The sequence below is a fragment of the Orbicella franksi genome, chromosome 13, assembly GCF_964199315.1.
Source record: "Orbicella franksi chromosome 13, jaOrbFran1.1, whole genome shotgun sequence".
NCBI classification, from domain to species: domain Eukaryota; kingdom Metazoa; phylum Cnidaria; class Anthozoa; order Scleractinia; family Merulinidae; genus Orbicella; species Orbicella franksi.
Window position 1 is genome coordinate 22,308,156 of NC_138157.1, and position 15,117 is coordinate 22,323,272.

Sequence of the window (15,117 nt, forward strand, 5' to 3'; positions counted from 1 at the left end):
AGATGTTTCAAAAGGGCTTTCCCTTGCAAGGAATTCCCCTGGAGCAAGTGAGGGCCTGGAGGGTACTCCATAGAATGCACAATATGGGGAGACTCCGCTCAGAAAGCGTGCCGTTTTCAATCTTGTGGCAAATGAAAACGTAAGGATATAGGTAAAGAAAAAGGTAGGGACTAAGTGGCAGTTGTCCCTACCCTTTTCTTTACCTATATCCTTACGTTTTCGCTTTTTGAGCGGAGTCTCCCCATATTGTGCATTATATGGAATACCCTCCAGACCCTCATTTGCTCCAGAGGAATTCCTTGCCAAACTTCTCTGGCCCATCGTTCCAGGTGTCGTATAGGCCACTGGCTGCTCACTCAGACTAATGCGGAAGCTAACTAAATTCCCCACCCTGGTTCCGACCTCTAAGAACATTAAATATTCGGCGGAAAGACAACAGGTTTCACTGACAACGGCATTATCCATTTTGCGGCAACGTTTTTATGTCTAAATTACCCTCTTAATCACGTCCTGAGCAATGTGTACGAATGACTGTCTGCTAACAACTTTACCCTAAATTTGACAAAAACTAAGTTTATGCTTATTTCACCAAGGCAGAAGTTATCACAATTTATGGAAAGTGCCTCTCTTACTATAAACGAGAACGCAGTAGAACAAGTAACCTCCGCTAAATCCCTTGGAGTTTATGTCGGTGAAAATATAAACTGGGAGTGTCATATTGAAAATATCTCTAAGAAGATAGCTTGTACCATTTGTGCAATTAAACGAATTCGGAATCTCACTCCATTTAATGTTTTAATTAAAGTTTATAATATCCTTGTTCAACCACATTTTGATTATTGCAATGTAGTGAGTGGTAACTATAACAAGGGTCTTTCTGAAAAACTGCAAAGGCTTCGAAATCGCACAGCTCGCACCCTAATGTCTGAGGGTTATGATAGTAATTTGGATGATTTGTTCCGGGCACAAGGGTGGCGAAGACTCTACTATCAAAGATTGGAACGGAAGTCTATCCTAATGTATAAAACATTAAATGGTATGACACCTGGTTTTCTCAGATCAAGATTCGTATATCGTGACAGCGTAAATGCTTATCGTTTAAGGAATACCGAAAGCAAATTAGTTCTTCCACAACCTCGACCTGATTATCTTAAGAGAAGCTTTTCGTACAGCGGAGCTCAGTTGTGGAACAACTTACCTATTAGACTTAAGACAAGCATCTTCACTGACCGATTTCAAATCTAAATTAAGTCGCCACATTTTAAAGTAATATCTTAATTTTAAGTAAATTTTTAGACTCGGCCTCCATGAAAAGCAGTTTTTTTTTTAAATTTTTATTGTAGTTAGGCAGATAGGTAGATAGTCCAGTAACTTTGTTGACTAATGGAAAAACCGTGTATAAATAAAGTTGTGTTATCTTATCTCTTTAAGAGCCGCCCCCCCACCCCCACCCCCCATGTTTCAAAACGCTCCGCCGCCGGAGGGTTAACAATGGAAAGGTGAACATAACTGGTTCGAGTGGCCGTATTAACAGGGTAAAGTTATAGCTTGTTTTCACGTTACGTTATCAAAAATGAAGAGCCACGAAAGATTTTATCCTCATCAGGCATAAGGATTATACAGGTCGGAGTGTGGCCGTTGGCCGTATTAACGGGTTGGCCAGATTAACGGGGTTTTCTTATAACAACATGTGTGGGCGTTTTGCTGGGTCCAAAAAGCCTGGCCGTAATCACGAGGTGACCGTAATAGGGCGGGGTTCTACTGCGAAGGAATGCTCTAAGAAGAAAATTCTGATGAAACAACATAGAAGCGAGGCGATTTTTTATCGCAGGCACAAAATTTTGGTCAGCAATACGCTAGAGTATGCGCATACGATGTTGATGTCTTCATAGTGGGGCAATGGCGACGGAGTCAAACGCGAATGATATCGCCGATTTTGATATAGATGAAGTTATAGATTGGGACAAGCACGATATTCCTTCAAAGGTCTGTTAGGTGTACTCTTAGGTAGCCTTTTCGCCACGGAAATGAAAAATTTGCCAAGAAATAAATCGGTAACACTCGATTGAAGTTGAGCGCACCCGAGACCTTGTGGAAAAATGTAGTAAGCGTACATCCAAGCCCTTGAGGAATCCTGCTAAGTACAAGTGGCTGTCATATTGAGAGAAAGTCCCGTGGAAGGTGTTAACGATGTGATAGTTAGCATGGGTTTTTTCGTAATTGCTGTTCTATTTTTTTTTTTTCGAATCTTCGACCTGATGAGCTTACGGTTTCCATGCTTGTGAGCATGTGATTGTGTATAACATTTAAAAGGTTGAGCTTATTAGCTGGGGTACGATGGTTTGAAAATAGGAAGAAAGCAGACCTGTTGAAGTCGTCTCGTTATTAGCAAAAACTTGATCTGAGTCGAGAACATTCAAATTAACTTTCGAAATTTTGTTAACGGGCCCAGTTCAATATGGAGCTGTCCAACAGGCAACCGCAGAGACAGCTGGTGTTGTTGATGAAGTTGTAAAGGCTTCAATACTACGAGTACTTAAACAGTGAACTTGCAGGTACTTTCATCGAAGGAGAACCGAAATTATACGAAGTTCAACTGCTCTATAAAAACGCAGGAAGAAGGCATTGATGGCGTTATCATAGTGCTCACAGCTGGGCTTTCAAATTAACAACGTGCGATGAATAATTCATAACCACATCTACGGTTTGAGCTTTATCATGGCTCGCTGAATTTATCAAATTATTAAATTGAATTTACTGATAATTTTCGATTCGTAGTTGGGTACAATTGTATTTTTGTTCACTAATCGCATATCGTAAGCTCTTACGTTTTGAAATGAAAATGAAACTTAACGTAATTTCTTCTTTGTGTCGTCAACTGAGTTAAGCTTCAGTACGCAGCTTATTTTTGGGTTTGGACAGGTAATCTTTCTTTTAAGTGAAGTTCTTGGTTTTTAGTTTTGTTACTTCATCAAATGTTATACCCTGGTGATCTTTTTGTTGACCGGGTGTTATGTAATTAACATTGGAAAGTTGATGAAAACTCATGCAACAGGGGATGGTTTATGTGTAAATTTTTCAAAACGTCTTTGGTGTTTTAATAGCATCAGGCTCTAAGCTACAAGATATCTTTTTGCTATTTTCTTTATAAAAAATTATGAAGCCAACAAAGTGTTAGAATGGGGGAAGGGAGGGTTGAGATGATGTTGCATAGATGATATGTCAGTACATGAACTAAGTAATTTGCTCAAATTGTCAATACAGTAGTCCAAGTGCCAATACCTTAAGCATCTCTTGGAAGCCAGGGGAAATTTTTGCATTTTCTTTTTTAGACACAGTACAGGAAAAAATGTATTGTGTATTTTAACTTCTCACATTAACTCTTCATTAGGATATTGAGTTTGAGCAACTTCAGAGTCTGAATGTAGCAACTTCCAATGTTGCATCAACAGCCACTACACAATCGGCAACAAATCCTCAAAACAGTGGGGGAAGAGATGGATTGGTGCTAGAAAGGGGTCTGCGTCACAGGGATGCTGGCACGGCTATCGTTAGTTTACCACAAGTAGGTACCATTTTGGTTCAATATAGAGTTACACATGAAAGCACATGAGTTATTGTTTTGTAAAACAAAATATCGTAATGTCTCTGAGTGGATGAGTGAGAGAGTGAGTGAAAGATGCATTTATGTCACACTGATAAGACCTTGTGCCAATTTATAAAATCCATACTTTCTTTAATGTGCTCTTCCTTGCAGTATTTTCTGAAATAAAAGACATTCTCTGAGTTTCTAAAAGATAAAAGAAACACTCATAACAGTTTGGAAGAACCTATGAAAACACTCACCTTTAGCTTCCCATTATGTTTCTATAACTCTGTAGATTGATAAACTTTTTTGTTCCTTAAATAATAGTAATACAGATGCCAATTGATTTATTGATTGCAAAGAGGACTTATCTATGTGTAATTTTTAACAAAATTGATTACCGGTATTACCAACTGCCTTGTAGATGATCATCTATTTTTGTTGATTGTCATCCATTTTGATCAATCATTTCCCACTTGAATTCATTCTTATTACTAACAACAAGTTAACTGTCCATCAATGCTTCATATATTCTCTATAGTTGTAGTGATTTAATGTCTCATGTGATGCAGTAAATTAAATAAAGTTATTTAAGAGTGGCACAAGGTTTACCATAGCACAAGAAACTTAGACACTTGCAAATACATATGTAAAGGTGCTGTTATGCATAGCATAACCCTAAGCTAAATTGGTTAAATCAATAGTAGCATTACTTTGACATTTACAAACTGTAGCCTTGTATAAGTTGGTTCCTGTTATTTTTAATAACAAAACTGTGTGTTCCTACAACAACAACAACAAATTTACAATATGAATATTAAAGTTATTTTTTTGTTGTTTAAAGAATCCACGATCATCTGCCATAAACCCTGTATTCCCTGGAGACACAAGCTCCTTGTTGACTGATATACGGCAAGAGTATCTTCATGCACAGAATCTCTCTGCACGTTCTAGGACACCACCAACTCCTACTTTTCCATCAGAAAACTTTGATTTACCTCCAATTACCCCACCTGGATCATTACAGACACATTCAACCTTTCCTGTGGGACAACAGCCACTTAGAATGGCTTTACTCTCGACCCTTAATAGACCTGCAACTGTCCAACCACAGCTACCCTCATTTGTGCAACCAAACCTTCCTCCACCAATGAACAATGTCAGCATGAATCAACAACTGGTGGGTGAGTCAATGGGGGAAGGTTCTAACATTGAACAACTCATTGATGAAATTGTTGAACGGGATATGCCTCAAGGTGTCAGTGAACCAATTGTTTTTGCACCTCAAGCTTCTCAACAGCAAAATCCCTCAACAGATCATTTACAGATTGCATCAAACACTTTACAAAAGGGGATTTCCCCAGTGTCTGGTTGCACAACAAGCCCAGAACTGTTAGCTGTTGTACAGACATCAAGTACCTCAGGAAAATCAACATTACCTCTAAGAGTGGTGCCAGGAGGGAGTCCTCTGAATGCCGCTGGTAGTCCTGGGAGTCCATTGGCATCATCAAGAAGTCCAAGTCCCAAAGTAAAGCAAACAAACCATGCTGGAAAAGTATCTGCACCAGTTAGATCAGGAAGCCAAGCTGTAAGGCTCACACCTCCTGCTATCCAGCCTAGCTCTCCATTGCAGGCTGTAGGAGGATTATCTGCTTCACAATCAGCTGTGATAGCTGCTAGGCCTTTTTCATCTCACAGCAGTCAGGTTCTGACTAATTCACAAATGTTACAAATGGCAGTTCCAGCTGCTGTTGCATCTTCAAAGAGTCAAACTGGATCATCCCTTCCGCACATTGGAATTAACTCTCCAACGTTAACTTCAAGTAATGTACCAGCTAAAAATAATGTGGATGGGGCAAATGTTAATCCTCAGGGTTCTAGGGTAATATTGTCTTCTTCTACAGTTCATTCAAGTGCCTCTCAGGCACAAGGACATAATATTGCCACGCACAATGTTGGAGTTTCTGTCACAAATTCCAATAAAGTGCCTTCTCAGAAAGCTCTACAAGGGACAAATTTAGGTGCAGCTACTGTCCAATCTAGTGGTACTCACAATCAAACGAATCCATTACAAGCTTTGGCATCCAACCCTGAACTCTTAGGTCAACTTGTAAAAGCCATTGGACAGCCAAAGCAGCAGGTATCTTCTGGGCAAGCTGTGACCACAAAAGCTGGTATACAGACTGGACAACCACTTATTTGTTATGTAGTTCCACAAAATTCTGCATCTGGAGCACAGGGATCACAAGCTAAATCTTCCATTTCTCTGACAGCATCAAATCAGCCAGTGAAGATGATTCTTGTAAATGCTAATTCAGCTCTTAAATCACCTGTGTCGCTCAAACCACAACCAAACAAAATGACATTAATAAAGCCTACTAGCATTGGCTTTAATTCAAAGTCCATGTTATCTTCCCTTCAGCCAGCAGAGTCTAAAGATGAACTGGAAGCAGCCTTAAATCCAAGCTTTAAAAATGTGTCTTCATTTGCTGAAACAAGCAAAATGGCTGTTAGTGGAGTTAAAAGTGAATTAACCATGTCACAAAGCAATGCTGCACCCTGTGTGCAGATGGGTTTGGCTCAGACAGTAACATCAATGCAACAGACACCACCTGGACTACTTGTGAATAATCCAAATAATAAACATAACTCGATAACTTTGGGATCTGCACAGTCAAACACTGTACCATTATTACAGACACCTTTGTCATCCAGCAGCAATGTTGTTCAAATAACGTTTGTCAATGAGGCAACAGCAATCAGTCAAGTGGTTGCTGCCTCATCTTCATCAACGTTGTCATCTTTGTCTGGTGGAGGCCACACTACATCTGCAGCCAGCACACAGTCGTCCTTGACAAGCTCAGCAGAAAATCTTATGCTATCACCACAAACAATGTCAGGTTCTACTGCAAAGGATGCAACTTCTGCTAGTCAGCAAGACAGTGATGATGAGGATGATGAGGATGATAGTACTCCTTTATCCCAGGTGGCAGAAAACTTAAAGAAGGAGGCAGGCTCCGATGACATCAAGAAGAAGAAAAAGAAAAAGAAAGATAAAGGAACTAAAAGAAAGAAGAGAGAAAAGGATAGACAAGAACTAAACAAGTGAGTGTGTAACCTATTATGGTATTCAAACATGTGCACCCATTGATTCACTGTGTTCATTATTTCTACAAGACACAACATTTGAAGGATGCTTGATCTTGTGTTCTCTCATGATCCTAATTCAGCATTACCTTAGTCAACATTAAATTGAATTGATTAGATGATAATGAGGACTTCTCTTCTTTTGTAACAAAATTTCAGAACGAACTGACAATTTCATACTCCTTCAGATGGATAGGAATGGTTTAGAGATCTATTATGTGGGAACAAGTAAGACCACAGTCAAAATTGTGTTACAATACTTGTTTCCACATACATGTATTTTACAACAACTATTGTGAACCCTTATAATTTTCATGATATAAATCACATTCTAGTGTAGTTCTTCTTACATGTAATTAGCATTAAAAATTAGTCTAGAATGTGATAGTTAGGGCTTTAATTGATGTTTTCAGCGGGAAGGCAGTTGGTTTTCACAGGTAGGCAAACTGTTTGAACTGAACTTTATCAGGAAACTTTCTTCCAGATGGTCAAACCAGGCAGGGAAATCAGCATCTTAGCCAATCAATTTGCTAGGTGACCAACCCTTATGAAACCCCTGGATAGATGTACAAGTTTGACATTCACAGCACACGTGCTACATTTTCAGACAAATAAATCATTCATTTGTGTAGTTATTTGATAGATGCATATCTATAATGGTTCTGGTTCTTTAATTTTAGGCCTCTTACAGCTTATGAGCTCTTCTTCAGGGAAACGCAATCAACCATACGTTCAAAGAACCCTGCAGTAAGTACACTTGGCATTCTTCCCACAATCCTTATCACTTATCAAACAAATGTCCATGTCAGATCGATTAAGAAATATCTTAATAATTGTCTAGTGAAAACTGAAACCATTGTTACAGTAGTATTATTTTCACTTGTTTTTGGTGAGCAACACACTAATCAAGATTATGATGTAGTACTGCCCAACATCTACTTGCAGCATTTCACATACAATTTGTCTAGTTTAGTTTTATATACTGGCTATGTTAATGAGCAGTTTCTGTAATATTTATTGTGGACTATATTGTGTTACATACAGCATGTAATTCCTAAACAGTGTTGTGTATGATTGTGTACGTGTAATGTCTAATTTGTTGATGTAAAATATTTTACAGGTACAGTTTGAAGACATCAAGAAAATTGTTGACCAGTTATGGGAAAATTTAAATGAAAATCAAAAAAAGGTATGACTGCAGCAGAAGCATATATACATGTATTATATCTACAAACTGCCATGAAAATGTCGATTTTAGATGACATTATTTTCTTGTACATGTAACGTGTCAGCTAAACACTGAGTTTATTGGCTGATAGAACAAATAATTTTCTTTAGGGGTGATAGGGGTGGAAGCAACTTCTCATACATTCTCCTAGATAAAATCCAGGTCAAGCTTTTGCAACCCTTACCCTCTCCCTCCTTCCCCACCCAATCATGTCACCCATGTGCTACTCATCATTATCAGTCCTCATCGCGCCATCAGATGCATAAGGTCTTAATCGGGACACTCCCAATAAAATTACTAATTAATTAAGTTAAGTTAAAAGTTACCTATCACTATCACTGTATCCTTCTGAAGTCTGCTCAGTGTAATTTTCATCCCGAGGACTTTCTTTTTTTCTAAGCAACAACCCTGGACAGAAACAACATTATGAACCTGATGGTGGATGAGGCAGTAGTCTGTACTGTCCATATCAGACAGTGTACATGGGCACTTAATATTATCACATGAATTTTATTTTTGGGCATGGGGCATGATGAGGGAGCATTGGATATCAGTAGGTTGAAATAATGTTTGATTTCTAGCCACCCTGTAAAGGCTGCAGGAAAAAAAAGAAATGTTAACTAGCTTTCTTGTGCATAAGGAGCAGATGATTTCCATCTCTTTCTAGGTTAAAGCATAGGGAGCATGCAATCTGGTTGAGTAGGATGAGAGTATATAAAGGAACAAAAAGAGTGCATTTAGTTGACCTTTGTCCCCTGTTGTCACCTCTCAGGTGAATTTAGAGGGAAAACAGCTACCTTTATGTCCTACAAAACACTATAGTGTTGAACTGATACCTAGGCCTCTTTGTGCGGTCCAAAAATTTTTCCCAGCTTTGATATATAATTTGACAAGGAAAGCAACTCTCTGCTCTCTCATTGTTTTGAAATGCAATCCCAAATTTGCTCAGATCTCTAAATTTCTTACTGTAGCTTCCATGAAACCAAGCAAACACACAACAAAGTCAAGAGTTTTTTACAACTTGGTCAAATTTTAAATCTCTTTTTGCTACATGATAGTACCATTACACATGCCCCCTCCAGCAGAGGCTCCCCCCTCTGTGTGAAGGGACCTAGGTATGAATTCAACACTGCAGTGTTTTGCAAGACAAGTAGGTAGTGGTTTTTCCTGTACGTCTGATGACAACAGGGGACAAGGTAAACTATTCATTCTTTTCATTCCTTTATTTACTCTCATCCCGCCTAACAAGACTGTATAGTTGCTTCCTGTGGTTTGAGTGTGATTTAGAGGCAACCTTTGTTTATCATGGTATTTACAAGTTAACTATATTTTTAGAGTTTGCAAGAGAAAGCACAACAGGATTATCAAAAATTTCAAGAAGAACACAGAGCGAAAAAGTTATTACAAGAGGTATGCACTCATCCATGTGTGAAACACAAAGAGTATCTGACTTGGACATCTGTTTTGCAGGCCATAAAATCCTGGATGTTTATTAAGTTTAAAATCCTGAATGTTCTTTTTTTCCTAATCTAGAGGTGTCTGAAAAGGTAAAATGTAAATGGATGCAGATGTTTACATATGGTGCAGTACATTACCAAATTCCCAAAGTAATGAATAAATAAAGAAACAGCCATCATTACTGGAAAACATGTTAGCAGGGGATCTAGTTACAAGTTGGTTCCATTGTATATTAGTTTAAGTTCATTATTGATATCTTAACACCACATTATGTAGAAGGAGGTTCATGTTGTAAAACTGTCTGTAAGAATTACAAGTGCTACAAATGTTTGGCCTTCAGGATGAACCTGGACCAAAACTGAGGAAAGTTGATAAAACAGATATTACTGTAGTACCCAATAGTGCACCTGCTTCACTGGAAGGGAGCAAGGATTCTACTGCACCTGTAGCTTCTGGTAGTAAACCCTTAGGGCGTGCTCAGAATCAAGTTCCTATGGCTGGGAAACCTGTGGCAACTGTACCTCCAATGGCAGCTAGCAAGACAACTACTAATACAGTTTCTCAACCAGCAGTTCCAACCAAGCCCAAGGTCAGTGTGGAGGGTTAACCAGTAGCCAGTCACAACAGGCTGAAACACTGAATACTCTCATGCATGTCTCCGATCTAAAAAGCCCTTCCAGATTACATCAAATTAGCTTGTGAACAGGCTCCAAGTGAGGATGGGAAAAAAATTCAGCGAGCAAATTGAGTGAACGGGCATGAAACTGAAGAATTCAGAGAGCGAAGCGATTGGAGCATGACTGGGGAGCCTTTAGACGTTGTTTTTGATGTGCCTATCCACCCTTGGTGATTAGCCTGTAACAAATCAGTCAGAGGTAATTAGGCCTGTCAAGAAGCTACATTTTCTCAACTTGACAGTTCTAGTTGACCTTATCAAACAGCTGGGCCCAGCATCATAATATAGTGTGCAATTAAGCAACATGTTCACAGAATATTTCAAACTTTGTCCCTCAGAGCCAATACTTGGAGAGCTTAAAACATATTTTGCAATACTGAAATGAGCCTAAATAAATTCACAAGCACATGGCAAATGATAGAGGTGTAAAACCCTGTGAAGCAACATGCAAATAGCAGCAGAAAGTCTGGAAACCATACCTTTGACCTCTAAAAAAACATTGCTATAAATGGCACAGCCAAATGGCTCCAGTCTGCTCAAAATTCCTCCTCATAACACAGCATGAAGTACCCCTCAGAATTGTGTGAAATACCAAAAGGTTGAGGGACCAAAAATTAAAAGAGAACAGCAAATGCACAAATGTTACGAATTGTAGCAGTTGCATAAGGCAGTCAACCACATTTTGCAAAGATCTGTCAAATATTTATCTCAACGATGTCAACAATCAGCGATTTAACCAATCAGATCATGATACCAGATCCTGGTATCATGGAACAGTGGCATCAACAGAAAGTCCACAGGCTCCCTTGCTTCATTCAGGCTTGCCAGGAGCCTGTTCACAGGCTAACATCATATATGCTATAAATCTGCATCAAATCAAGGGTTATATTTAACTAGTCAGCGTAACTTGTCTGACTAATAATTATCTTATGATGAATCTACACATTTCCCATGACTCCTCTACACAAATTACTGAATTGCAATTACTGAAACTGCCAAATAATGATGATAATAATCATAACTGGTAGATTCATGGATGCACTGTGAGTCAGAAGTTTATTGAAGAGGATATTTTAATCTGTTATGTTTTTGTTTTGTTTTTTCACTGGGTTTTTTGTTTAACTGTATACAGAAGAGCAAAGTGACAGTCAACCCAATAAGCCAGCGTATTTGTCTGTGTGATGGTTGTAACAATCCAGCACGGACAACAAAGGAGCGTGGCACTCAGTACTGTAGCAATGAGTGTATTGTCAAACACTGCAGGTATAATGATGACTGTAGTTACATTTTAGATGATACAACTGTTTTCAAAAAGCTTGACTCCTACAAAAACAAAAATGCGTGGGTGACAATGCTGAAAGGAATTAGGGGTAAGAGTGGTTAATCAAATGATTATAATCAATGTGTTTCAGCATGACAGAAGGAAGCAGCACAAATGTGTGTATTCATTCTTTTTCCTTGCTGAAATGTTCAGTGATCCTGAACCAAGCAATGATGAACTATCACTATTATACCTATAATACTGCCAATGTTGTGTATGCTATTTATGCTTTTCTTGGGACAAAGTTTGTTGAAACAACTGTATGTGTAATACACCAATATCAAGTCAGTGGCAAACTGTTTTCCATAGAACTTATGTAATACACCATCTGTTGTCCAACCATACAGTGTATGTATACATGTACTTTTCTTGCATGAGTTACTTTACTTGTGTGGTGTATTTTACTTGCTGTTTGCAATATTGGTGTTTTATTACTTGGTGTACTTACCTTTGGTATTTGAGTGTGGCATTATGTTACTTAGCATGGCATGAAGTTACTTAGACTAGTATAATTTAGTTCAGTTCAGGTGATATAGCAGCTGCTCATTTTCAGTTGTAATGCTTTGCTTGTTATAATGCCAGTCCACATACAAGATCTAGATTTGCTGTAGTCAGACTTTAAAAAGTCTTCCCCCAAATACTAAACAAAATAATGGATTCACTAATGAAAATTTGATTATCAGTATCTTTGTATTGTGAAAGTCAAAAAGCGGTGAAAACTTTGATTTGATTTTTACATGTCGATTGTGTAGCCACCAATCAGATGTGAAAGAAAGCATACAATTTAATGGTGTCTCCATCAGTCAAGAAACCACACTTAAATTGAAAAATAGCTGTTACCCTGTAGTTTTATAATTACTAATTAAACCTGATGTATTTGTGATGTGTGGCTCAAACCTGCATGCATGGACTTTGAGCCTGAGGCTACAAAACCAGACTTCATCCGTTCCTATATTTGGCGATAAAAATTATAAAAGAACCCTGATAAAAAAAGAGTCCTGATAAAGAACCCCAAACTAAAAAGATCAATTTGTATGGGTTTAAAGTGAGGAGATTTGGATTTTTGTAAGGAGCAAAATAAATAAAGAGCAGAATATTCTCTTTTTGTAAATAATATACAACTCCTACATGTAATAATATGCGGTACCAACCATATGCGAGATTTTCCCAAAATTAAATTTAAAGATTGATGTATTGTGTGCCAGAATTATGGTTTACAGTAAATAAAGTGATAGGTTAGGTAAAAAAGAAGCTTCCAGAGTACCAGGGGGAAGAAAAAGTATTCAAGGATTTGGCAGAAATGCAGCAGGTAGAGACTGAGTTTGGAAAACGCCTGCCACAAGCACAATCTAATTCATGCACATTACTCATTTTCCAATGACTTCATAAAATTTGAAGGCAGGACCAGCACCATTCAGATATGCATAACGCAGTCATGTATGATAATTTTGCCCATCTTTAACGCAATGAATTCCACTGTGTATGTGATTAATAAGAAAAATTGTCTCGAACTGCAGTCTTCAAAGAAAGAGCTCAAAATACAAACAAGGTACAATCCAGATTTAAAATCATGGACAATAGTAGTCAAGATGTTAGTGAGATAAGATTAATAAGGGATTTTTTTAACATTTTTTTGTTACTTAAAGCACAATTACAAGAGCGATACAAACAATTACACAGTTAATTACACTAACGCTTATGCTACCCACTAACACAGTCACTAATTACAAATGTGCATTACATTACATTCACAGTCAGCTAGATCTAATTAAGGGTGTGGTTAACAGTATAAACCCATATAATAATTTGTACAGATACTTATATATCTGTATGTACAACTGCATATGTAACTATTAATACCCGATACTCAGCTATTGAGAAAAGAAAAGTTACGGCAACATGTTTTGCCATTTTTTGTAATGAATAGATTCTTTATTCTTTTTTGCAATTGAAAATTCTAGTTTTCGAGTTTTGGTTGTTTTGGCCTTAAGTAAAGATAAAGATGGCTTGATATTTTTACCACAGCATAAATAAATGGTATATTTCCCAAGAATGATTGTGATTTAACAAACAATTCCCTGGGTTGTTATTGGAAATACCAAAGAGGATTGTTACCTCATCAACCTTATAAATTTTCATATTGTAAGTATTTAACCAAGAAATAACACAAAGCCACAAAAAGTGCACATCGGAGAAGGAAATAAATTCATTTATAGAGGATGGATTAAGACAAGCACCCCAATTCAATTCAATTCACCCCAAGTCCTTTATTAATAAATAATTTTGCATTCTCTAATGAGTTCTGTTCTCTTTTTAGAATGGCGTTCACAATGTGGGTTGAACAGAGAAATGTCAAATCAGAAGCCAGTTGATGGAACGGCTAAAGCTTGGACTAGTGATGCACTTTTCAGCTTAAGACATCTCTAAAATTTAGCATTGATCAACTGCATTATTTATTAAAAATAACTACCTTATGTAAATACAACAACGTTCATCAATCCACAATCCAGGCAGCTGTTTATGAACTCTCAGTACTGTGACACTACACACTGTTTTGTAAAGCATTAGAGTACTCAGCTTTCAAAATAGGTGTTTGCATTACTTTGTGAGACTGGTAAGGATGATGATGAGAATGTTACTCCTAATATAGCAAGATCATGGTGACCTCATTCAAGTTGTGTTTATTTGGAAGTTTATTATTATCAGTAGTTTAATTATTTGTGTTACATGATTCTTTATTCCTGGTAACTGGTACATTGTCAATTGTGCACATCTAAGTAACCAGTGGGTACATTTAACTTATACCTGCCAACTCTTATACCTTGGGTGTAAAACCATATCTGTAGGTTGAATACTTCAACATGGTGCTTCTGGACATTGTCTAATAAATTTTTTTGTGAATAGCTGAAAAGTGTGAACAGCCTTACTGACACACCCCTCTTATTAACGTAAACTTGAACCAATGTAAGAATAAAATTGGTTGTGTCATAGAGGAGTTTGTGAACTTTATGGTAGCATTAGATGTTATTAACAAGAGTTTGTGGTCCATAAAAACATTATGGGGAATAAATATCTTTGTCTTGACAGGGTGTAAAGAAAAACAATTTTTGTTCATGCTTTCTTGTAAGCTGTAAATAGGATGTACAAGCCTGAACTTAATTAGTTCTTCTCACTCTAAATTTTCTTACCTTCAAGATTGATTAATTTAAAATTGAATTACCGATAATATAATATTATTACTTTGATCTCATGCTTTAGTACTTCTGTAATTTGAATTTCCTCAAAAATTCTTCATTGCTAGTCAGGCAAGCAATAATATTAATGATAGAATCCAGCAGCTTGACAGCATAATCCACTAACCCCAACATACTGGACACAACAGGACTTTCTTTGCATGCTGCTTGAGAACTCAGGAAATCTTTGGAATGTCCTATGTCCTTGGAAATCTTCAGCTGTCTTTATGCATGGTGCAGTAATCTTTCAAAATCTTGCAAATCCCAGGATAAAAATCTCACTTATTTGGATAGGAAAAGAAGTTGGCAGGTATTGTAACTAGGCTGAAATTTGTGACCAAAGTTTAAATTTTGACAAAATAAAAAAATATTCTGGAGATGTGGCTTTTAGTAGTAAGAGCACATAAATAGTGGCATGTACAGCGAGTCTAGAGATTGTGAAGTTTGACACTTGTTCAAATTTAAAGG

General features: G+C 37.5%; 1 protein-coding gene across 2 annotated transcripts; it reads left to right on the forward strand.

Moving 5' to 3' along the window:
* Positions 1–1,771: 1,771 nt before the first annotated feature.
* Positions 1,772–15,026, forward strand: LOC145466032 (uncharacterized). Of its 2 annotated transcripts, XM_081449814.1 has the most exons (9): positions 1,774–1,986; positions 3,392–3,565; positions 4,431–6,691; positions 7,414–7,480; positions 7,854–7,922; positions 9,297–9,371; positions 9,760–10,008; positions 11,228–11,358; positions 13,734–15,026. In XM_081449814.1, exons 1-9 carry the CDS (start codon positions 1,900–1,902, stop codon positions 13,786–13,788), a joined length of 3,168 nt encoding a protein of 1,055 aa, XP_081305940.1. In that variant the 5' UTR covers positions 1,774–1,899; the 3' UTR covers positions 13,789–15,026. The 2 variants fall into 2 exon arrangements, with proteins under 2 accessions (XP_081305939.1, XP_081305940.1); XM_081449813.1 differs by lacking the exon at positions 13,734–15,026 and having other exon boundaries at positions 1,772–1,986; positions 11,228–13,717.
* Positions 15,027–15,117: the final 91 nt, after the last annotated feature.

What these genes read in the sequence shown, in the direction of transcription:
- LOC145466032 (XM_081449813.1), top strand. Translation starts at nt 1,900, where the DNA reads ATGGCGACGGAGTCAAACGCGAATGATATCGCCGATTTTGATATAGAT. An exon ending in CTATCGTTAGTTTACCACAA is followed by an intron (nt 3,566 to 4,430) that starts GTAGGTACCATT and finishes TGTTGTTTAAAG; the next exon opens with AATCCACGATCATCTGCCAT. An exon ending in TAAATGAAAATCAAAAAAAG is followed by an intron (nt 7,923 to 9,296) that starts GTATGACTGCAG and finishes CTATATTTTTAG; the next exon opens with AGTTTGCAAGAGAAAGCACA.